At 48.4% G+C, this 24,348-nt stretch overlaps 1 protein-coding gene across 21 annotated transcripts in view; it reads right to left on the bottom strand.

Moving 5' to 3' along the window:
- CAMK2G (calcium/calmodulin dependent protein kinase II gamma) overlaps nucleotides 1-5,950 on the bottom strand; it is a 54,017-nt gene extending 48,067 nt beyond the window's left edge. For 17 of the 21 annotated variants that reach the window (XM_057530515.1, XM_057530522.1, XM_057530519.1 and 14 more), the window contains exons 1-2: nucleotides 5,776-5,950; nucleotides 4,301-4,395 (exon numbers count right to left, since the gene is read on the bottom strand). In XM_057530515.1, the coding sequence (XP_057386498.1) occupies nucleotides 4,301-4,395; nucleotides 5,776-5,840 (160 nt within the window). In that variant the 5' untranslated portion in view covers nucleotides 5,841-5,950. The remainder of the gene's footprint in view (nucleotides 1-4,300; nucleotides 4,396-5,775) is intronic. The other 4 variants (XM_057530516.1, XM_057530523.1, XM_057530532.1 and 1 more) reach the window with 1 other exon arrangement.
- Nucleotides 5,951-24,348: the final 18,398 nt, after the last annotated feature.

The following is a 24,348-nucleotide window of genomic DNA, read 5'->3' as shown; positions in this document are numbered from 1 at the left end:
TTGCTGTATCACCCTCCTCTCTCTTCATCCTTAACAGGAAAGTCTCACTTGGCGATACCACAGGGGACACAAATGTCATGGGGCTACTCAGGCCAACACTAAGCGGGTGGAGACTTTTAGCTGGCACCACCCAGGGGGATCCTATTTCACTCCTCAGGGCCAGCTGGACCCAGAAAGGGACAGCCTTTGCCCTTCTGGTGGCCAACATGCCACAACTCCAGCCCCTCAGCTTGCCACAGCCTTGGACACGAACTGGCACCCCAATCTGGGGGCTCAGAAGCAGGCCTCTAATCGCAGAACAGCCCACGTACACAGTATGGCCACATACCGGCCAAGACACCACCTGGAGAAGGCTGGGCTAAGGTGTGTCTGGTAAATCTCAGAGAGCATGGCAACAGCAACTGTCACAGCTGTCGCTGACTTTAGACGGCATTTCTTGAAGTGTGGCTCAGGGTCTACCTGCATGAAATTCACTAAGGCACTTGTTAAAAATGTCGATTCTGAGGCTCCACCCCAGACCTCCTGAAGCAGAATCTCTGTGGACAGAGCCCAGGAATGTGCATTTTTAACCAGTCTTCAAGGTGATCCTCTTGTACACTAAAATTGAAAATTGCTGCTTAGAGGAAGTCCCAACGTTGCCCTATAAGGCCGTTTATGACACGGAAGGAAGATGATAAGCTGCACTGTCTTCCTATATCTCCCACCTGCTTTATTCTCCAAGCACAGGTCTTTAACCTCATCTGTCCTCCCCTACAGCTGTGTCAGGCCTACAGCCTGGCTCCACGGATGAGAAAGGGGGAACCCAAGCCAGCACCAGGGTACAAGGGATCCAGCAACTTGGCTATGAGTTTCCTGAGCGCCAAAGCCAAAAGGCAACCAGGCTGGTTACACAGTCCATTCACTCAACAAGTATAGGAGGCTCAATATGTATCAGGCACTTTGCTGTATCAATATGTATCCGGTCCCGCCCACACCAAAGTAAAAGAAACAGATATGGTTCCTACCTTTACCTCCCAGGTCCTGAGGAAAGGGAAAGCTTTTGCTTACATTTAGCTTCAACAGAAATTTCTTCACATGGGGTATACAGATTAAATAAATAAATAAACAAAGCAAGTGCTGTAACAGATTTCATAATATTGTTTCCGATAGCACCTCTTAGTAAGGCTAAGTATCCCATCATAGTGAAAGCAATCGGAATTCAGATAAATGGTCCAAATAGAGAAGTTTCTTATGACCTGAACTGCTCCAAAGATAAATCCTAAACTATGTAGAGAAAAGAAAGGACCATTTGCCCTTCAACTGTAGCAATATGGGAAATGCTTTGGATATAAGCAAGAGAGTGGGATATAAAATGTTATGCTCCACGAGGTGAAAATCTATATGCATATGAATAAAGATAAGAAGAGAATATGAAGATTTAAAAATAAAAAAAGACATAAGGGCTCAGGCTTCTGGGGGAGGGGGTGCTCTTAAATCTTAAAATAACGACTTATCATTGCCATCACCTGGCCCACTAGCTCTGCATCCAAGCCTATTTTAAATGCCTCCTGCAGCCTAGCTGAGAGCTAAGCTTGGAACCACCGGCTCCCTTAAGAGCCCCAACTCTACACCTACTGCTGTTCCAAAGCAAATGGAGTGACGTTATGTGACTTTCAGTGACTCTATGTGGACAGGCCCGCAGACAACATCAGCGCTCAAGGCTCAGCCACGTGAACTCCCTACCTTGTCGCACAGCCACCACCGTGGGCCCCCGAGGCCACCATGACAAGAAACAACAGAGCAAAAGAAGGATTCCCATCCAGAGCTGACCCCCCAGAAGGCCAGGTGATCTCTCCCCATGCCTCCTGGGCCACCTTACCATGGATGCCAAGGAGAACCAGCCCGATACGCTCTTTTTCACTCGGCAGCACAGAGGATCACAAACAAGAAAGATAACAGGCAGAGAGACTCAGCAAACACAGCAAGCTCCTTCAGACCCTCATGGATGACCCTGGTGGGCCCACCACATTCCCAGACACAGAAATCCAACACCTGTGGAGCCCCAGACAGACAGACAGCAACGAGTGAAACCCAGCCCCAGCCGCTGCACCTTTATAAAATATACAGCGTAAACTGAGAGGCTGCAGGGAAGCCGCGGCCTTCACTCCCTAACCCCATGGGCACCAGCCTAGTGGGCACTGGCCCAACCCTCCCCAGGAGCTCACACCCCCCACGCCCACACCTACAGCACAGCCCCTGGATGGCTCCCTCCATCTCCAAGACAACACCCTCCCACTCTCAACCTCCAAACAGTACGGGCACTTACATATTCCTGAACTCTCTTGTTGGCATCTGCGCCTATCAGCCAGGACCAGGCCTCTGTCCCAGAGTTAACCTGGCACACAGGCCACACAGCAGAGCCCCAGTTTTGGCATAACCGTCTCGAGAGAGGGGGAGTTGCTGCCTAAAGCATATGATCTTACACAAGAATCTTCTTGAGGAGAAAAGAAATGAAACCTCATCCCATTTGGGCAGGGAAAGAAAGATATCAGCTGGGAAAGATGGGACAAGGTTGAAAGAAGGTGAGGACTGGAAAGGGACATGATCACATAGGTTAGGGAAGTTCAGGTGGGTAGGGAAGGAGTAGAAAATGATGGCCCAAGGCAGGCAGCTCCACAAAGTCACCACACCAGCTATCCTCATCCCAGAGTTCAGCTCCCAGCTGTCTCTCTCTCTCCCTCCCTCACCCCTGGGTCAGAGGACAGTGGTGCGATGAGGAAAGCAAAGCATTGCATCATTAACTGGAGACACCAGACACCAGCCCCATTTCTGATGCACCAGGGCTATGCTGTGTGGGCACGGGGAGGTATCCATTCTCAAACCGTCATCCCTGCCTGCGCCCTGCATCCTTGGCCAGAGGATGTCTGCCAAAGAGTCCAGCCCACCGCACTGTCCCGCCTCCCCATGGAAGGAGGGCATCTGACTGCCCACATATCTCTATGGCAACCATCGCCTCCGACTCAAGGTACCCAGAGAGAAAGAAAACAAACAAATAAGTCAACTTAATAGCCAATGTAGAGGAACAGCAAGAGACAGGGGCTGGGAGGGAGACAGCAAGACAATCCCTGCTCGTGGGGATGGAGAGAGGCCCTCCCAGCCAGGAGGCAGACACAGCCCTGCTAAACAGGTCCCAGAATAATTGACATGACAGAAGCCCACTGTCATTTTATAGCTTCTCCAATGCTTAGGGACATCTATTACATCTCTTACCCCAGAGACGCCCAGGTCATTACTAGCCATGGCCCACATCTTCTCCAAGGCATCTGTCCTGGCTCCTAATATATTTATCGCATCCTATTGCCTAGTCTTAATTCCTTTCTATGAGTCTCATAACCTTTGTCTTGGTGCTACACCCTGCAGCTCTCGATGACCTGACCCATCCACATACCTCCATACTCACCACACCTGTTCACAGAGCACTTCACACATTGTTGGGTCTATACCTATCAGATGAGGTGAGTTTGGCAAGCACCCAATACAAGGTGCAGGGAGTGTAGATTCAAGGTGTGAGAGACAGGGCCTGACCCTCCTGGCCTCAGGTACTTGGAAGGATCTCACAAGTTAGGCCCCCAGTCCTGGGTCTTCACAATTCTCAGATCCCGAGGCCAAGCTGCTCCCACTCCGACCAGGCCATTGAGATTTCCAGACCATGAGGCATCAGCCTCCACCCAGGACAGACTGCATCTGCTGTTGCTGCACCACCAACTTTGTAATTTGATCAAAAAAGCAATCAAGTTCATCTGGCAGGATTTGTTCCTGAGAAGCCCTCGCCAGTAGCAGCCTCCCCTGATGTTTACAGATTTCCTTCCCTTGGGAGTCTGTTCTGCCGCCTGCTGGGCAGGGGGAGGCTGGATTTGTCAGAGCTGTTCACTTACTGCATTTTCATCTTAAGTCCCCACTGGGGCACAGGGACTCGGACAGGCCTGGAGTGGTTACCACTGCCCCAAACACAGACTCCAAATGACCCAAATGAAGAGCTAGCCACCCACCACTCCCCATATCCTCCACCTCCATAAAAACCAAACTCCCTTGAGCCTTCACAGACTACTCCTCCCAGCAGCAACCTACATCTCTTACATCTTCATTCTTTTCTACCTGTTCCCCATACAATTCCTTGCCTGGTTTCAAAGTCCACCCACCCTGAAATCCCAATGCTTCTCCAAGTGCTAAAACGCACAATCCCCAACTCCTGGAGCATCTTCAGAAGAATCCATAGCCCTTGAAGGCACCCTTGGGAGAGACCAAGATGGGGAATACTCACCCCGGGCAGATAACTTCTTGGTATTGATGATTTTGGCTGCATACTCCTGCGTGGAGGTTTTCTTCACACACCTGCGGACCACAGAGAAAGCACCCCTGGAGGGAGAAGGGGGAAAGAACTGGGAAACGGAGCAAACACACTTCAGGTCTGAGGACAGTGATGCTCCCATCACTAGACCTTCAGTCAAAATCACACACACACATCAGCGTAGTACCTATCACCATCCAACATGGGGCCAAAGGATGTGGCCTCGGCAGGACACTCAACAGATGTGGGTGGAGGACCACCCTACTCCCACACCCACATCTAGTTCTGGGCAAAGCAACAGCCCCAACCTCAGGCTGTGCGTCAAGCTGGTGGCAGATGCTTAAAACACACACCTGCTGCATCTCACGGACAGCCCTGCAGTCCCGGCCTAGAGGACCCGGAGAAGGCAAGAGACCCTGCCCTTTTCTCAGCAGGAATAGTTGGGGGTAGGAGGAGAGATTAGAAAGAGGGTATAATCCCCTGAGAGAGAAATCTCCCCCAACCATGGGGGAAGGTGAGGAAAGTGAGGCTCAAATCCCCCTCACCTGGCTTCATCCCACTGCAACCTGGCTCAACTGACAGCAAGGAAAGAGAGGATCCAGTTGTGGGTCTCAGACATCAACAGCTCCCCTTCCCCATGATATTTCCCTCTACGTCCGCACCCCCCCACACCCCCCCCCCCCGCCCAGTCCCCCACGGGAGCTCGCACTCTCCAGCTCTGGAAACATCTAGGGGGGCGGGCAGGGCGGGGGCTGCAGTGGCCGGGCTCGCCGCCGCGGGTGGGGGTGGGGGTGGGGGGGCTGGGGCTGCTGCAGCGGCCTGCTTAGTGCGGAGGGGAGGGGGATGCTGCGGCTGCGGCGCGCGGCTCCCGGGACCGCTGCAGGGATGGGGGGAGGGGACGGGGGTGCTGCAGCACTGCCCAGCAGTGGGGCTGGGATCCTGGAAGCTGCACTAGCCGGGGGCGGGGCCGGGTACCAAACATCCCCCCACACCCGGGCACCGCAGCGGGGTTGGAGCTGCAGGGCCGGGGAGGGTCCTGAGTGCCAGGCGCGTGGGACATAGGACGGGATGCTGAATGAGCTCCTGAACTGAGTGGGAAGGAGGCAGCGGGCAGGTGGGGTCGGGATGGGGGGCGCTTTAAGGCTGCAGGAGGGGCGGGGCTGGGGGGGCGCCCAGGAGCTCTTCAGGGGTTGCAGTCCCCGCGGCAGCGCGGGGTGCAGCAGCCCGGGCAGCTGCTGCAGGGCGCGGAGGGCGCTGAGGGGCAGGGAGCTGGGGGCGACGGGGCCCCCGGAGGCGGCTGGCGGGAAAGGCTGGGGGTGGGGCGGGCCGAGGGGCACTGCAGCGGCTGGTGCAGGGCCGGGGGGCGGGGCGAGGAGCCGCATAGCGCCCGGGCGGCGGGGGCAGGGTGGGGGAGCCCCGGCGGGCGGCGGGCGGCGGGCGAGCCGTACTTGCCGAGCTCCTCGAAGAGCTGGTAGTCGTCGGTGAAGCGGGTGCAGGTGGCGGTGGTGGCCATGCTGGCGGGCGGGCGGACGCGGCGGTGCAGCCCGCGCCGACGTCGGTGCACAGTCACCACCGCCCGGCCGAGGGAGCAAGAGGAGGAGACGGGGCTGAGCCCGGCAGCACCGCGAGACTTTACCGGGGAGAGCGAGGGAGGGAGGGACACCCCCGCGCCGCCCGCCAGCCCCGCCCCCAGCCCCGCCGGCCCCCCCCGCCCGGCCCCCGGCCCGCCCCCGGGGAGGGGCCTCCCGCCGCCGGCCCCGCCCCGCCCAGGGAGCCGCCTGGGCTGGGTCGAGCGCGCGAGGGAGGGAAGGGTGAGTGTGGGGGGATGGGGGGGTGGTCTCAGCCCCGGGCCGCCAGGAGGGAGCTGAAAGGTTCGCGACCTGTGGGCTTGTCTCAGGGCGGACCCTACAAGTGCTCAGAACGTGCGTGCGAGTGTGTGTGTTGGGAGTGTGTAGGGGTCTGGACCACCGAGTTTTCTGGTGAAGCTCCACACTCGAGTCCGGCGCACACGATGTGGAGAGAGGGCCAAGGTCAAAAAGCCCGTGTCACACTGCACACTCGGGAGACGCCCCCAGTCTGTGCAGAGCCAGCTCTCAGCAGCCTTCCCTCGGGAAGCTGACAGTCTAGACTTGTGTAAGCATCAGGGCCATTATTAGATAAAACCCTTCAGGCACGGTTTGTTCAGGGAGACCAGGCCAGGACGAAGGATGCAGGTGGAACTCTGCCTTCCTGCACTCCAACCTTAGAGATGAGAGAATGTTCTCTCTCCGGCCAGCAAAGAAAGGGATGAAATGGGAACCATTTAGTAAAGGCTTTGTGCGGTGTGGGCTAGAAGAGCAAGTGGAAGGAAGAAAAAAATAGCCCCATTTTCTTGCAGGCACCCTTTATTTTATTTTATGGCACTCATCACATTGTGTAATGATATGTTTACTGGTATGAGAGGCAGTAGAGCAAGAGCATGGCTGTCTTAAGAGTGAGCTCGGGGTCAGACTGCCTGACTTGGATTTCTGGGCAACTCACTGACCAGCTGTGTGACATCCGGCAAATCACTTAGTTTGTCTGTGCTTCAGTTACCTTATCTGAAAACTGGGAAGAGTAATAGTAACTAACTACCTCACAGAGTTTTGAGTATTAAATGGACTAAATCACGTAGAGCACTTAGAACAGTACCTGGTACCTAAGTAGAAGAGTGTTAGCTATCTGTTTAATATTTGCCTTCCCACTAAATTGTAACAGGGCAGGGCTACTGCCTCCTTTGTTCACCACTCTTTACTCAGCCCCAGACACTTAGTAAATATCTGTGGAATGAAGGGACTCCTTGGGGCCCTGGCTCCTGTCTCCACTGTCAGAGGATGGTAGGACGGAGGCACACAACTGTCTCGGCGGAGGAGAAACAGGCTGGGCAGGTTCCTGACCTGCCCGGGCAGCTGTACCCCAAGTCAGAGACCAGCCCCTCCTGGGCAGGGCGGAGCTCAGCCAACTGCTGCAGCTCAGTCTTGATTACAGCAGGACGCCCACTGGGAGTTGGGCCTCCATTGTCAGCAGGCTGGCTCGCCCGGAGAAGGCAGCTGAGAGGCTGAGAGGCGTCCCAGCCTCCCAGACCACCTCCCTGAGGGAGTGGGTGGAGCAAAGCTCCCAGGGAGGGTTCCTCTCCTTTCCTTACCCAACAGCCCTTGGAGCTGGTTTGAGAACCAGACTGCCCAGTGGGGGTGATTAAGGGAATAGGAGAGGAAAAGCATTAATAGATTGCCTGGGAGGAGGGCAGAGGGCAGAAGGGAAGGGTTGAGGTCACAGAATATCATGCCCCACCCCTCCTCAGGGCAACAGGAAGTAAGGCGCTGGGGAGTAAGGCCACTTCCTATCTCGAAGCACCGGGGTAAGAGCCTGGTTCCAAGTCCCAGTGTGGGGCAGGGCAATGAGACTGTATACACGTGGATGACAGTAGATCATCCACCTTAAAGGCAGAAGTGATGGCTAGCCTGCACTCTAGTAACAAGGCTTGCATATTAATCATCAGTGTGTCATTCCTGAGCCCTCAAGGCAACTTGGTTCCCGACCTCCAGATGCTGAAACTTTATATTCATTAATGTAAGGTGGAGTGAGAAGATGGAGAGACATCAGAACAAGCACAGACCAGGGCTGTCACGGAGGCCCCTAGGGTATCCCAAGGGAAAACAGAAAAACAGGACTACAAACCTGACCTGTTCCTGGCAGAGGGTGAGGGTTCTACTACCTCATTTCTCCCTCCCTCCCTCACTACTCTCAGCAGCCTCTCTGACGTGGCCGCAGTGGCCATTGGAGCCTAGACACCTTTGTGTGCACACACAAACACACCCTGGCACGCACACTCCTTGATCCCCATTGCTGTAGCACCCATACAAGCTCCAGCTACCCCATGGCAATTAGAGGGAAGATACATATAAACAATAACGAGTTTGCCAGCTCCCTGCACATCTATGTATCTATGGCAACCTCATGGGGTCCAAGAGTGGCTATGTTCCATTGCAGCCGGTCCTCTGGGCAGCACCAGCACTCAGGCCATGCCCACAGAGCAGGGAACAGGGATTACACAGAAAATGGATTTCCTGATAATCACCAGAGGAGCTCCACTAGGTGGACCCTCCGTCATTCTGCTGATCTTTCTCTTTGAAGTCTCTGAAAATTACACTTCTCCTTGAATGAGAGAAGCTTCCCTTCCTAATTTTGGAATGCAATTTTAGAGTATAAAGTTACTTACTCTTCAGAGTTGAGGAAAATGGGGCAGTTGAAAGTGAGGCTTTCTTTTTATTGAAGTATAGTTGACACAATATTATGTTAGTTTCAGGTGTACAGCAAAGTGATTCAGTTATATATTTGTATATATTTTCAGATTATTTTCCATTATAGGTTATTATAAGATATCGAATATAGTTCCCTGTGCTATGCAGTAAATCCTTGTTGCTTATCTATTTTATGTATCATAGTTTGTATCTGTTAATCCCATACTCCTAATTTACCCCTTCCCCCCTCCTTTTCCCCTTTGGTAACCATAAGTTTGTTTTCTATGTCTGTGAGGCTGTTTCTGTTTTGTCAATAAATTCATTTGTATTATTTTTTAGATTCCACATATAAGTGATATCATATGATATTTGTCTTTGTCTGACTTGCTTCACTTAGTATGATAATCTCTAGGTCCATCCATGTTGCTGCAAATGGCAATATTTCATTCTTTTTTAAGACTGAATAATATTGCATTATATATATATACCACATCTTCTTAAACCAATCCTTTGTTGATGGGCATGAAAGTGAGGTATTTAAATGCAAGAGGGATGACACTCTTGGAAACAAAGAATAGGTACCTGCTTGTTATGGGATGTAGTAAAATAAATTTGAAGAGAATTCAGTCTTGTACTGCAAGGGGTTTTTAAATCCATACTTTAAATCCACAGAACCCTATGGGTTACATGGTCAAGCCCCAGCAGCTGCTTAATATACCGGGGTTCCACATAAGATTTTGTTGAAAAAAAAGAGTCCCTGGCTAAAAAAAGTATCTGAAAGAAGTTTGAAACCCACTGGATAAGTGGCTTCTGAGTTCCCCTCCAACTCTAGGATTCTATGGCTAGTTTTGGAGAATTAGGGGTGATGAGGTCAATGGCCTTTCTCCAAGGGCTCTGAGAAAATTTTTTGTGGTGAGGCATTTAAAACTAGTGAGAAGATACTATAATGAGGAAAAGAAACAATGAGAAAGACAAATGAAAACATTTAAATAAGCAATCCCCAAACTAGGAGGGGGTAAGGGATGCCCCTGTCTCCCCTGGATGACACTTCAAATCACAACCACGCACAGAAAAGCTGATATGCCCCATCCCCAAAGAGAACTACTCCCAACCAAGCCATTGTCTTTGGTGGGAGTGTTTTCCCATCCCTCCTGTGTCTAAGAGCTTGAAAAAAGGGTTAAGAACCATGAATTAAATCAATGACTGCGGTATTTCTTAAAAGAGAAGCTGAGGTATTTTAAGTGAGGGGCTCAACTCCTACTGGGCATAGGGGATGAGATTTTGGGGTGAGAGGCTGAGAATATTTGGAGTGAGGACTAAAGCATTTGGTGTGAGGAAACGAGGTGTTTGTAATAGGGTCTGAGATGCAGGGAATGAGCTGAGCTCAGAATTTCAGGTGTGTTGTAGGAATGAGTTTCAGGTGAGTTGTGAGAAGCCAAAATGATTGGAGTGAGGGGCTGAGGGGCTGGCAGGGAGGAACTCCCTTCCATTTTGCAGCTAGAGGGCTGGTTCTGAAGGGCAGACTGATTCCTGCCTTCTGACCCTGCAAATCCAGGTCAGGGCTCCCTCGGCCTCTCGGGCCCTCCACCATTCCCCTATAGACTGTGTGCTCCTTGAAGACAGAGGGTACCAGATCTTTCAATTTATATCCTCAACACCTAACACAAAGCCTGGCATATAGTAGGTGCTCAATAGGTATTTGTGGAATGCATGAAGTATTGGGGCAAGGAGTTGAGTTATTTGGGATGAAGAGGGAGCACTGGTGGAGAGGTGACAGAGCTGTCATCAGAGGTAAAAGGGAGGAGCTGAGGTGAGGTGCATGTCCTGCACCAGCAGGCATGGCCTGGGCATGAACAGCAGCATGTGGGGCCCCCTGGTGGGCAGACCTGAGGTGCACAGGGTGCTTAGAGGGAGAGACAGGAGAGGGAGAGACAGGAAATGCAGAGAAGATAATAAAAATCACAATTGTAGCTAACATTTAGGGAGAGCTTGCTACACGCAGGGTGCAGGCACTAAGCACTCAACATAAGCTATTTCATTTAACTCTCATCACCACCCTGTGGGTGTAGGAGCCATCAGCCCCAGTTTACGGAGGTGGAAACTAAGTTTAGAAAGGTAAAGCAGCGTGCCTAAGGGCAAATAGCTACTCTGTGGTAGAGCTGGGATAATGTGATTGAAGGGAAATGAATAGATTTGGGGGAGTAAATGGCATGGGGGTTCAATTCCTTTGTACTCATAACACCAATAAGATCTAGATTGGAATCTTAAACCCAACTCACATTTATCCCAGTGCATCCCTAGTCCTGAATCCAGTGACTAGCTCAGAGGGGACACTCATCCATTCATTCATTTCTTCATTTTATTAAGCACCTCCTCTGTTTCAGTCACTTGGGAAATAGAAGACAACAATATGACAAAATTCCTGCCCTCAGGGAACTTACATTCTTGTAGGCAGGTGATGAAACTAGAAAGAGGTCATTTTAGACTGGAGTAAGTTCTACAGAGAAAATAAAATAAAGTAATGAGGCAGAGAGCGAGGAATGGGGAGGGAATAGAGAACCACTTTAGCTGAAGTTCTCAGAGCTGGCTGCCCTCACAAAGTGATTTTTAAGGGAGAGCTAAATGATGGTAAAGAGGTGGTCATTTGAAGATCTGGGACAAGAGCATTCCTCAGAGAAGGAAGAGCAGCAACGGCCTGAGATAAAAATATCTGAGGGGTGGAAAGAATGTTGGTGTGGTGGGAGCAGAGTGGGCAAGTGGGGAAGCAGGAGGAGAACAGGACCTAGAGCCCTAATGAACACCATTGTCCTGGTATAACCACCCTAGTGCTTCTTCCACAAGGGCAGGCTGCCTCTGTCCTCACAGAGGCACAAGACTGGAAACCCCAGCTCAATGTGAGAAGATACCTTGATCAAGGGTGGACATAAATCTGGGCCTGAAGCCAGAAATGATGCTGTTCCTTGGATACCATAAAGAAGGGTGGTGGAGATGGGCACAGGATGAACTCTCAGCACTCTAGGGGCTCTGGGGGTGGTGTGCAGAGGGATTCTTGCAGAAATAGCCAATGTTGTTTGTTGCTCTGCTTGTTACAAAGCCAATTTACTGACACTGAGTTGTGGTGAAGGATAGTACATCATTTATTTCAGGGCACCAAGCAAGGAGATCACGCAACTTGTGCTCAAAAGACCTGAACTCCTCGATGGCTTTCAGGGAAGGGTTTTAAAATGCAACATTAGGGGTGAGGGTTGCAGGGTGCATGATCAGCTCAAGGACTTTCTTCTAATTGGTTGGTGATGATGTTTTGGGAATCTCAATCATCAACCTTCTGGTTCCAACCAGTCTGGGTTCTAGTGCTTGTGGTCAGAATATAGTCACCATCCTCTACCTGGGTCGGGGTGGGGGCATCTTAGTTTCAGCAGAACAACTCAAAGATATGCATCAGATTGTTATCTATATCCCTTTAGGAGGAACCAGGAGTCCTGTGATTATTCTAATCATTAACTACTTGAATCTGCTTTTTGGAACTTGGGGAAGGCCTAGGAGACTAAAACTTTTTCTATAACAAGAAACGGGGGGTGGGGGGAGCTTCCCTGGTGGCACAGTGGTTAAGAATCCGCCTGTCAATGCAGGGGACGTGGGTTCGAGCCCTGGTCCTGGAAGATCCCGCATGCCGCGGAGCAACTAAGCCTGTGTGCCACAACTACTGAGCCTGCATTCTAGAGTCCGCAAGCCACAACTACTGAGCCCGCAAGCCACAACTACTGAAGCCCACACACCTAGAGCCCATGCTCCGAAACAAAGAGAAGCCTCCGCAATGAGAAACCCATGCACCACAACAAAGAGTAGCCCCCGCTCATCGCAACTAGAGAAAGCCCAAACGAACTTTTTGGCCAACCCAATATTAACGATAATTATTATTCCTTTGCCACCCTTGACCAGGTTTCTTCAGTTTTTTTCAGCTCTGACGGTGACTTGACTATCTTGCTAATGACCTACGTTCAGAATCTTGGAGTCAACTTTGACTCATCCCTCACCTCACTTAGGGGGCAGAGCTGAGTTTGAATTCTGCCACTTACTAGTTATGCGATGTTGGCAAGTTACTTAAACTCTCTGAGCTCTGTGTTCCTCATCAGGAAAATAAAGATGTCATAACTTTGCTGTAGGGTTGTTATAATAATTTAATAATAATATGTGTTGGTGAATGGCTCAATGTCTGATGCTAGATAAATGGTAGCTGTTATTATTATCATCCTGTGTATCATCAGGAACTGACACCAGTAAATTTTTCCCTTTAAATATCTTTGTATCCATTTCTTCTTTTCTATTTCCCTCCCACCATCCTAAACTAGGTCTACCTCACCCTCCAGAGTTACTGCAGTAGCCAACCTAACTTTACCAACTACATTTTATATTTCTCTTCCTTTCTTTCTTCTTTCTTTTTTTCTTTCTTTCCCCCTTCCTCCCTCCCTCCCTCTCTCCCTTCCTTCCTTCCTTTCATGAAATATTAAACACCTACTCTTTTTAGGGCACTGTCTCAGTGCTGGGGGTGGGGCAGTGGATGAAATACATGCTGTCCCTGCCCTCAGGAAGCCTACTTCTAGTGAAAGGGGAACACTATAAACAAACAAATATTTAATACATCAGCGAGTGCTAAGTGCTATGAGGAAAGTTAAAGCAGGGAAAGGGGTTAGAGGTGCTATTTAATGCAGGGTGGTCAGGGAAGGACCCTCTGCTAAGCCCAACATATATGCAGAGATCTGCAGGAAATAATATTATTTTAAGTAGGTCACATCTTTGCTGAAATGTTGTTTCCTTCATAATTAAGTATGGGACTTCCCTGGTGGTGCAGTGGTTAAGAATCCGCCTGCCAATGCAGGGAACACGGGTTCGATCTCTGGTCTGGGAAGATCCTACATGCTGCGGAGCAACTAAGCCCGTGTGCCACAACTACTGAGCCTGTGTGCTGCAACTACTGAAGCCCGTGTGCTCTAGGGCCCAAGTGCCGCAACTACTGAGCCCGTGTGCTGCAACTACTGAAGCCTGGGCGCCTAGAGCCTGTGCTCCGCAACAAGAGAAGCTGCCACAGTGAGAAGCCTGTGCTCTGCAATGAAGAGTAGCCCCTGCTCGCCGTTACTAGAGAAAGCCTGCACGCAGAAACGAAGACCCAAGGCAGCCAAAAAAAAAAAAAAAAAAAAGCCACAAACTTAAAAAAAAAAAAATTAAGTATGAATGCTCATGTATAACTTTCTAGACCCTCTGTAATTCTGTGTTATCTTGTGATTTCGTACCGCTCCCAGAATGCCCCTGCTTCTGCAGACATGCTCAACGTGCTTAAGAATGTACATCGTTAGATTAATAGTACTTATCTCTGATAGTGGTATTACTGTGAACATTTTTCCTTAAATGTGCTTTCTAAATTTTTTATGATGAACTTACTTGAATAACAACAACAATAGTGTCATATTTTCTCTTCCCCATCACCTTATTTTAATCTTCATATAACCCTGCAAGGTGAATTTTATTATCCCCATTTTACAGATGAGAAAAGTTAGGCAAGAGAGTTTGCACTGATCCTCTGAACTCAGCTCTTGAAATGTTTGGCACCTGATGACAGGCTTGCTGTTTGCTTTTAAAAAATTTTAGTTTTGCCCTCGTAGTTAGATCATAGGTTTCTTAAGGGCAGAACCCTTGTCTTTTTCTTTTATCTCCCTCTCCTCTCTCCTCATGCTTTTATCAGGGTGCTCTGTACTGTACATAATGGGTGTTTTTTAATGAATTGGTCTGTTGCATGGCTGGTCTATGGTTCTGATATGGTCCATTAACTTGCTAGTGGTGCCATCTTGTACGCTCTTGACCCTGGGTCCAAGGATGGAGAACCTGGAGATCCTGGGGGCAAAGAGGTGGGGAAGCTGGACCTCCACCCAGCAAGGACAGTGATTCTGCTTGTCCACTAGAGGCCGCAGTAGGCCCAGTTTTAGAGAGCCAACAAGGCTGTGGATTACTCAGCCGACCCCACCCCAGGAGTCATTTCCAACACCAAGTCTGTCCTAAAACCCAAGCCTCCAGAGACGGCCTATCAGTGACCCTGGCTTCACTTTCTTCCAATAGATCATCAGATTCCCACACTTGGAATGAGTTAGCTCCAGAATAAAAGTTGCTGATGGCAGCTAGGTAGCAGGAGAGTACCAGTAAGTTCCAGATGCCCCTGAATTAGCCAAATCAAGGATGGTGTGTGGAGCACCCTACTGAGTACCATGGAGCCTGCTGTGTACCATGTAGTGTGCCAGACTCCGGGACTAGCTCGGTGAACAAGATGGACTCTGTTCCTGCCCTCCCAGCTCTTATGATCTAAGGAGATATGCAGACAATTAAACCTAAAACCTAAAATAAGCTGCTGACATGATTTCTGTTCCAGGATTAGTTTTCTTTGGGTATCATTTCACTGTGGATCTTCCCATGTGGTATCTCTTGCTCTAAAGAAATGAAATAAAGGCAAGAAGCAGAGAAAGAACCTTTGCCCACATTTGGAGAATCACTGCAGGGCCCCCTCCTCTCTCAAGGTGGAAGGATTCCCAGTGGCTCCTGGCAGATCTGAGGGTGTCTGGGGGCAAGGAAGTGCCAGGCCACCTCACTACAGCTTTTCTGCTCTCCTTTCTACAAGGAGAGCTTTGCTTGGGAAGGGAAGTAGATTCCCCATATTTTGGGATATGACTCAGACTACTGGCTTTCTTCCTGCTTTCTCTTTACTTCTTTCTTTTCTGTCTTCCTTGTCCTCAGGTTATCAATCAGTATATTTATCAGATGAGTAGTATATTCAGGGCACATTGTTTTACCCGGAAGCATGAGGTTAAGGAAGTTACAACAGAGCGGAGGAGATAACTAGAGAGAGGGGTAGAGGGAGACACCCACGCAATGCAGCATTTTGATAAATGCAAATTGGTAGCTGCAGACAGTCATTGCTGGGGTCAATCCCCGGGGGCTGAGGTGGTTGGGGGAGGTTTCCTTCCTGGATGAAGTGACCAGGGCCTTCCAGGCTGAGCCCTCGATCTGCCCCATGGGGGGTTTCTCTGGACAAGGCATCCTCAGAGAAGAGGGAGAAGGGTGAAACACTCCCCCACGCCCCAGCTGTTCATTCCACTGTGCCTGAACAAGGGCTCAGAGGCCCATGTGCTCAACATTCCTGAGAAGCAGCTTCTGAGTCAGAGCCCCAGAAACAGCTGAGGCAGCTTCAGGCTGTAGTCTTGGCTCTCTTTCCCCCTTTTCTGTCCAAAAGCAACACCCTCCCTAGCTATTTGGATGTGACCAGAAACCCAAGCAGGGATCTGGTTAGGAGCTTGGCGCAGCCAGTCTATAAAATGTGTTTGGTCCCTGCATCCCCTCCTGGGCTGCAGCCCACAGCTAAAGGCATGTTCCCAATGCCACCTGTGCCAGGAAGTCCAAGGGGTGAGGGAGACTCACCCTATGACTACAAGTTGCAGCTCCCTATGCAGCCATTGTTGGGCTGTCCTCTGGAAAGGGGGTCTTAATTGGGAATCGGCTTGAGTTAAGACAGCAGCATTCCCCGGGCAATCTGCCAGTGCCTCCTCACTGCCTGGGCGTGGGGCCCAAGACATGCCAGGGCGATGCCAGAGAGCTGATTCAGGGGGCGGCATAAGGGGAAGAGAAAAACCCTTCACACCCACCAGCTAAGAGAAAAGACAAAGCTGCCCTGATGCCTATTGTGACCACCCTGTAGTGCCAGACCATCCACAGAGCCTGGGGTGGGTCTATTCCTCAGCCACTGGTCCACTAAGGCCCACATTTCCTGGGGCCACCAACAGAAGGCCAAGGCTCCCCTTCTCTCTCTGAACTCCCCTCTTCCTACGAAGACCTCTAGATGTGCCGGTCTAGGTTCCCAAACCCCCTTCTGCAACTGATTCAGGCTCTGCCATTGTCACTTTCTTGAGACTATGACCTTGGGCAAGTCACTTGCTTTGGTAAATCTTAGATTCCTTATATTTAAGGTGGGACAAATCATACCTGCCTGCCTCATAGGACTGCAGTAAGGATCAAATGAGATCATGTCTATGAAGGTAACATATACTATGAAGCACTTATATAATAAGGTATTTTTATTGTCATGTTTATTCCTATGATGGGCATTATAGACACTGACCCCTGAACCTCAGAGTCTTCCTCTTTGCCTCTTTTGTCAGACAAGTTATTCTGAGGCCAGTGCTGAATCCTAACCCAGTCCTGGGCCTCAGAAGCATGGAGCTCTTATGCCTGGGGCTGTGATGCCAACTCAGGGAAGCAGCCCCCGCACCCCAGCTCTGTTAAACCGGTTCTTTCCCTTCTAATCAGACTCCCTCTGTCCAGTTTGCTTGCAGTGATGACAAAGGAACTTAAAATAGCACAGGCTCTGCAAACACTGCTGGAGACGGCTTGGGCATAATGTGCTGCCTGTCACCCGTGGGCCTGTCTGGGCATCTCAGCCAGGTGCAGCCCTCTACCCTCCAGGGTCTGGCTTGTCTTCCTCTATGCAGCACCAGGATGACAGTGCCTCCAGTCAGCACTTTGGGTGCCTGAATTGGATGACTACCCAGAAAGCTGGCTTGACTAGAGGTGCCAAGGGAGGGGGCTCTTGGCTTCCCCCACCAGCTCCTCAGATCCACACTCTTGGGACCTCTCTTTGCACCAAGAGGCCAGGTTAGCTGGACTAAGATCATGCAGAACAGCAGCTGTCTCATGGCTCTGGGGAGGGTTGCTTACTGGGAACGAGGAGAGTCTGATTCTGGGGACCCTGCAGCTAGCAGGTTCTGGCTTGTCACTCTTGCTGCAGAACCAGTTTGGTGTAGGCGACTGCTGGGTCTGCCTCAGCTATGAAACTTCCCATGGGGCCTTCCTGTGATTTACCCTGGTGGGAGTGGTGGCTGCCAGGGCTCATTCAAATAAGGAAGCATGCAGCAGGGAGCCGTGGGTAGGAGCTGCCATTCCAGCAACCGCAGCATTGCTGAGTCCCTCTCTAATTCCCTGTATTTTAAGCAGTCACTGCCACCTGGCATGGGTTTCCACCCTTAAAACTTTCTCATCCAACTCTTTCTTTCTGTTCTTTTTTTTTTTTGGCTGTGTTGGGTCTTCGTTGCTGCGCGCGGGCTTTCTCTAGCTGTGGTGAGCGGGGGCTACTCTTCGTTGGGGTGCGTGGGCTTCTCATTGCGGTGGCTTCTCTTGTTGCGGAGCACCGGCTCTAGGCGCGCGGGCTTCAGTAGTCGTGGCACATGGGCTTAGTTGCTCCTTGGCATGTGGACCTTCCCGGACCAGGGCTTGAACCTGTGTCCCCTGAATTGGCAGGTGGATTCTTATCCACTGTGCCAACAGGGAAGTCCCCAACTCTTTCTTTAAAACTTCTCGGGCTTCCCTGGTGGCGCAGTGGTTAAGAATCCGTCTGCCAATGCAGGGGACACGGGTTCGAGCCCTGGTCTGGGAAGGTCCACATGCCGAGGAGCAACTAAGCCCGTGTGCCGCAACTACTGAAGCCCGCGCAACTAGAGTCTGTGCTCTGCAACAAGAGAAGCCACCGCAATGAGGAGCCCGCGCACCGCAACAAAGAGTAGCCCACGCTCACCACAGCTAGAGAAAGCCCGTGCGCAGCAATGAAGACCCAACGCAGCCAAAAATAAATAAATAAACATAAATTTAAAAAATAAATAAATAAAATCTCTTTCCATCATTAAAGCCAGATTTTGACATCTACTGCTCCAGGGTCACAACCAAAGTGCAAAGAGAAATAGATATTTCTTGGCTTTTGTGCTTCTAAATGTCAAGGTCCTGGTGAATTAAAGGATTTTCAAGAATAATTTTCCAATCTTTGCCTCATGAACTTACTTTAGAATCTACCACTACCCCCACAAACACACACACAAATGCGGAAGATGGAAATCCACTGTATTACCTGTCTCTCCCTCTAGATTGAAGGTTCATGAGGACAGACAATATGCTTGTCTCCATCATTGCTGGATCCTCGAGTTCAGCAAAGTGCTTAACATGTAGCAAGTACTCAATAAACCTTTGTTGGATGGATGATGGATGATGGGTGATAGATGGATGGATGATGGAGGAGGGATGATCAGAACTGTGAGGACCAGCGCTGTGCAAGATGCACCTGGAGATAGGCTGATACTTAATGTGATGTAGCTACCTACCAGCTTGGGAGGAGAATGACGAAGGTAATGAGGTGGCTGAACTACTGCAATTGAACTGTCTCCCTAAAGGCCTACACTTCTACAGTAAATCTCACACGCTATTTTCCCCCAAACCAAGATCTCTGGATTAGAGCCTTATCCCAGACAGTGCAGCCACCTCTGAGTCACTGCACAGCACTGCTATAGCCCTTAGGGCTCAGACTATGCACACCATCCGGCATGGATTCCTAACCCAAATCAAAAATTCCACCTAACCCCCTACTGTGACCCTACTCATGACTCCCTCCCTACCCTAGCCCAAAACTTTGCTTTGACCCAATTCCAACCGTGATCTTGATCACAGTTGTTTTTACATCCCTGGTGCCAGCCTTGACCTTGATTCCCATCTTGACCCTAACCTTGGCCCAGACACATCCTTGCCTCTGATCCTGAGTTTATTATAATATTATACATCTGTGCTCTTTTGGTTTTTACCTAGACTTTTACACATATTATTTAATTTTATATTTACAACTCTATGTAATCATCCCTATTTTACAAATGAGAAAACTGAGACTCTGAAAAATGCCCAAGGTCACACAGCTAGTAAATCAGGGAACCCAGATGACATTCAGGTCTTCCTGCTCTAAATCTAGGGTTGCAGGTGTCTGGGTTACTGAAGCTCCACATATAGGTCTCCATTGCCTTTGTGGCAAATCGATCCTAGATAATCAAAGACCTCAGGGTTTTAATAGTAGTGCTGATAATTATAATTACGTTAACTTACTGGGCAATTTCTCTGTGATAAGCAAAGTGCTAAAAAGCTCTTCATATATTATCTTACTTAGTACCCACCCCAAGGCTATGGAGCTCTGTAGCCCCATTTTACAAGTGAGGAAACCATGGCTTCTGGAGGTTAAGTAACTTGCTCAAGGCCACACAGCTAGTAAGAGGCAAGACAGAATTTGAACCCAAGTCTTTGTGACCTTAAATGCAGTTCAGGATCTTCCCTGGTGGTCCAGTGGGTAAGACTCTATGCTCCCATTGCAGGGGGCCTGGGTTCGATCCCTGGTCAGGGAACTAGATCCCACATGCTGCAACTAAGAGCCCACATGCTGCAACTAAGAGCCCACATGCTGCAACTAAGAAGAGCCCGCATGCTGCAAGGAATATCCCTTACTCGGCAATGAAGATCCCGTGTGCCACAACTAACACCCGGCGCAGCCAAATAAATAAATAAATAAATATTTTTAAAAAAATGCAGTTCACTTCAACCTTTACCAAGAAATGGGATGGCATATGTATGGAAATATGTTAATATAAATGTTTCAGACATTACATGAAATTTCTAAAAATCTTATATGTTCTGGTATAATGTTATGAGTAATAATCCTAGTTATTACTTTAAAATGTATATCTCAGAAATAACTAATTTTCTTGTCAACTGCATTATTATGAACTTTCATCAAATCTTTAACCGTGGTCATTTTTAAGTCTTTTGTCATTTACAGACAGTTCTGGGTGTACTCTGATGATTTTGCAAATATGTTCCTATAAAAGGGTTTCATCTTCAAGAAATTCATGGAAAAGACTCTGACAAGTACAGGTTTCTGGTAACTGACTGTACTGCTGAACTGAATGAATAAGCATTTTCAGAACTCTAATGAAAAACTGATGAACTCATAAAAGTGCTAACAAAAGAGCAAGATGAAAAAAAAATTAATTACATGGGACTGAGTGAACTGATGAGGATGAGTATAATTTTTGTGACTTTCTGTCTGAATTTAAAAAAAATAAATCCCACAAGGACTCAGAAAAAAAAAAAAAAAAAAAAAAAGAAATGGGATGGCAGCAGGGAGCAGCTAGGAGCCTGGGTCCTGCAACCATGTTCCCACCATACCTTTTGAGCTGTAGTGCCAAATTCCAGAGTATTGTGTTTGATCACCAAAACTGGGTCAAAAATGAGTCAAGCCTTGGTAGGACTGACTCACTGTGGTGTCTGTCAGCTCTATAAGGAGACAGGAAGCCTCAGAGGGCAACTGCCAGCTGACCCCTGCAGAGTGGATGAAGGTCCCAGAAGCATCCACCACAAGCTCTGTGGGGGTTAAACGTGGAAACCCACATGCCTGCCAAAGAAAGACCCAGACTTAAGACTCATTTTAAAAATCAGATTCACTTTGTTATACGCAGAAACTAACACACCATTGTAAAGCAATTATACTTCAATAAAGATGCTAAAATAAATTTAAAAATGAAAATTAAAAAAAAAAAGGAAAAAAAAATCAGACCTACCAATCCCCATTTCTTCCTCCATACTCAGCTCTACCCCCTAACAGGGCTCCATTTTGGTCAACTTCTCTGTCTTTCATTTCGGACTCCCACACTTTACCCATTTCCTTCATGGACAGGTTTCTTTGTCTCTGTCCCAGTCCCCACCCCCATCTCAGCTCAAGACTCTGAATATCTGTGCTGCCACCTTCTCATGTCCTGTTTCTCTGAGTCTTATTCTCAGTGCCTTGTCAATCCCTATGTCACGGGGCCCCCCTTTTTTGCAATTATATTTTTGCAAAATACACATAATGTAAAATTTACCATTTTAACCATTTTTTAAATTGAAGTATAACTGCTTTACAATGTTGTGTTAGTTTCTGCTGTACAACGAAGTGAATCAGCTATATAGAGACACAGACGTAGAGAACGGATGTGTTAACCGTTTTTAAGCATACAGTTCAGTGGCATTAAGTACATTCACTTTGTCGTGCAACCGTCACCACTGTTCATTTCCAGAACTTTTTCTTCATTCTGAACGGAAACTCTGTATCCATTAAACAATAATTCCCCATAACCCCTGGTAAACTCTACTCTACTTTCTATCTGTATGAATTTTCCTATTCTAGGTACCTCATATAAGTAGAGTCATACAATATGTAGCCTTTTGTGTCTGGCTTATTTCACTAAACAGTGTTGTCAAGGTTCATCCATACTGTAGCAGGTGTCAGAATTTCATTCATTTTTAAGGTGGAAAAATATTCCATTGTATGCCTATGCTACATTTGGTTCATTCCTTCATCTGTCAATGGACAGCTGTGTTGCTTCACCTTTTGGCTACTGTGAATAATGCCACTATGAACATGGATGTACAAGTATTTGTTTTAGTCCCTGCTTTCAATTTTTTGGGGTATATACCTAGGAGTAGAATTGCTTGATCATATGGTAGTTCTATGTTTAACTTTTTGAGGACCTGCCAAACGGTTTTCCACAGTGGCTGCACCATTTTACATTCCTACCAGCAATGCGCAAGGGTTCTAATTTCTCCTCGTCCTCACCAACACTTGTCGTTTTACACTTTTTTGATAAAAGCCATCCTAATGGATGTGAAGTGGTATGTGAGATCCCTTTTGAACACAGCACTCCACACGTCCAAGTGTTCCAGATTCCCAAGGTCTGTTCTGCTGGGGAACACTGGGGACCCCATGAGCCTGCCTGGCTCTGAGAATTGGTATTTCCAGCCAACACACTTCTTTGTCCCTGTACCCTCTGACCTCTCTTCCAGGCTCTGACAAGCTGCTGCCCATCTCTCTGCCTTTTGCTTATGGAGAGTTGGACTGAGAAGTAACACAGACTTCGGGAAGAATACAAATTCAATTTCTTTAGGCCCCACAATTTTCTGAGCTCATTTTTCAATGTGGTCTTCCAGATCAGAGACAACTGTGCTGGCTCCATGGGACCAACTTTATGACTTTGACCTGCCACTGACCTCAGAACTACAAAAACATCCAGCGCCTTGAGCAAAACTATTTCTTGGTCTTTCCAGAACTTAAGGGAACAGCTTATATTCTAGCTATCCCCCCTGCCCCCAAGCTATCTGAATCAAGACTTCCCTGAGCCCCTTCCTTTGCTGAGGCTCATATTTGGTGGTTTAGGTCTTCAAGACAAATTCTGGGTGTGGTGATTCACCTCCTCATGAGCCTCATGACTCCTTGAGGGGAACTTGGAGACCTGGAATTTTGGTCATGATTCCCTGTTCATATTCCCAGAACCCAGACTCTCTGGGGCAACATTTGTTTATATTGTTTAATACTAACGTCCTCTCCATAGACTTCTGATGTCAAGGGCATGGTGTGTCAAACCTGGCCCCCGTGTCCTCATACATCCTGGGCTTTGCGTCAGCCCAGGCCTCACCCCTTTGCTTAAAGGTGCCTGATATAAATTCTTTTTCTTCCAGCCGCTTCTTTCTTCCATGAAAGCAGGTGGAAAGAACATCCTTCTGCATTCCACAAAAGAGAAAACAGAGGCCTACAGAGGGAAGTGACTCACCCAGGTGCAAAGGTGGAGTCAGCGACTAAGCTGGGAATGGAGCTCCATTCTCTGACTCTGAAACCACAGCCCTCCATGGGCAGTCACCCCCTTCCTCAGGAGGAAGCTCTCAGCTCATGCTTGGAGATATGGCCTTTGTACTTGACAGGTGCCCCTGGGATTGGAAAGTGGGACTCTCTGTCTTCAGTCTTCCCACTCCAATCCATGAAACTATTGTTTTGGCCTTCAAATACGGATTTCGTGGCACAGCCCTTTAAAGGAACTTTCTAAAGCTCTTTCTAAAGCAAAACATATGACTCTGCAAGTTTGGGAAAACAAAAGCTCCTAACCAATAGGAACAAAGACAGCTGTACGAGTCCAAGTCCAAGTCCAAGTTTCTTACTTGTAGTCTCACTTCCCCTCTGGTATCCTCTTATTTCAGTTCTCACTCCCACTCTTCACCCAACCCTGGGGGTTTATCATTTCCCCATTCCTTCCAGCCCAAGCCCAAACAAAATCCAAATTAAGCTCTTTGTTTCATTTATTTTGATTGAGACCGGTGGGAATTTTCAGCTTTACTAAAAATCTTATATACATCCTTGTTCAAGAACTTACAGTGCCTTTCTAGAGTCTATGATATCAAGTACAGACTTCTATCTGGCTTTTAAGACCTTTTATAATCTGACTTTACCCTGCCTTCCTGTACTTGGTTCTCACTACTCTTCATTGTAAACGCTCCTTAATTGGGCAAGATTTCTCACAGCTTATGTACACGTGTGTATACACACACACGCAGTTAAACACATACAAAGTTTACTCTCCACAATATATACAATGTTTATTCAAGCTCCTGTCTTTTTCCATGACTCTTGCTTAGAACTTCTTTTTTCCTGCTCTCTACCAATCCTAATATGACCCATCTTTTAAGATTTGTTCAGGTCCAGGAAATCTTTAATTTCAGTGTCTCTGTTCTCTAAGTTTTTACTGCATTTATGGTCAGTGTTCAGAATGTTTAATGTTAACAGGTTTTTTTTTTTGTAATTGTGGTAAAAAAAAACACATAACCTAGAGTTTACCATCTTAATTCTTTTTTTTTTTAAATTTTTTATTTATTATTTATTTATTATGTTTATTTTTGGCTGTGTTGGGTCTTCATTTCTGTGCGAGGGCTTTCTCTAGTTGCGGCGAGCAGGTGTCACTCTTCATCGCGGTGCGCGGGCCTCTCACTATCGCGGCCTCTCTTGTTGCGGAGCACAGGCTCCAGACACGCAGGCTCAGTAGTTGTGGCTCACGGGCCCAGTTGCTC

The sequence above is a fragment of the Balaenoptera acutorostrata genome, chromosome 16, assembly GCF_949987535.1.
Source record: "Balaenoptera acutorostrata chromosome 16, mBalAcu1.1, whole genome shotgun sequence".
Lineage (NCBI taxonomy): Eukaryota > Metazoa > Chordata > Mammalia > Artiodactyla > Balaenopteridae > Balaenoptera > Balaenoptera acutorostrata.
Note: the sequence above shows the minus strand (reverse complement) of the source record. Positions and strands in the feature narration are given on the sequence as shown.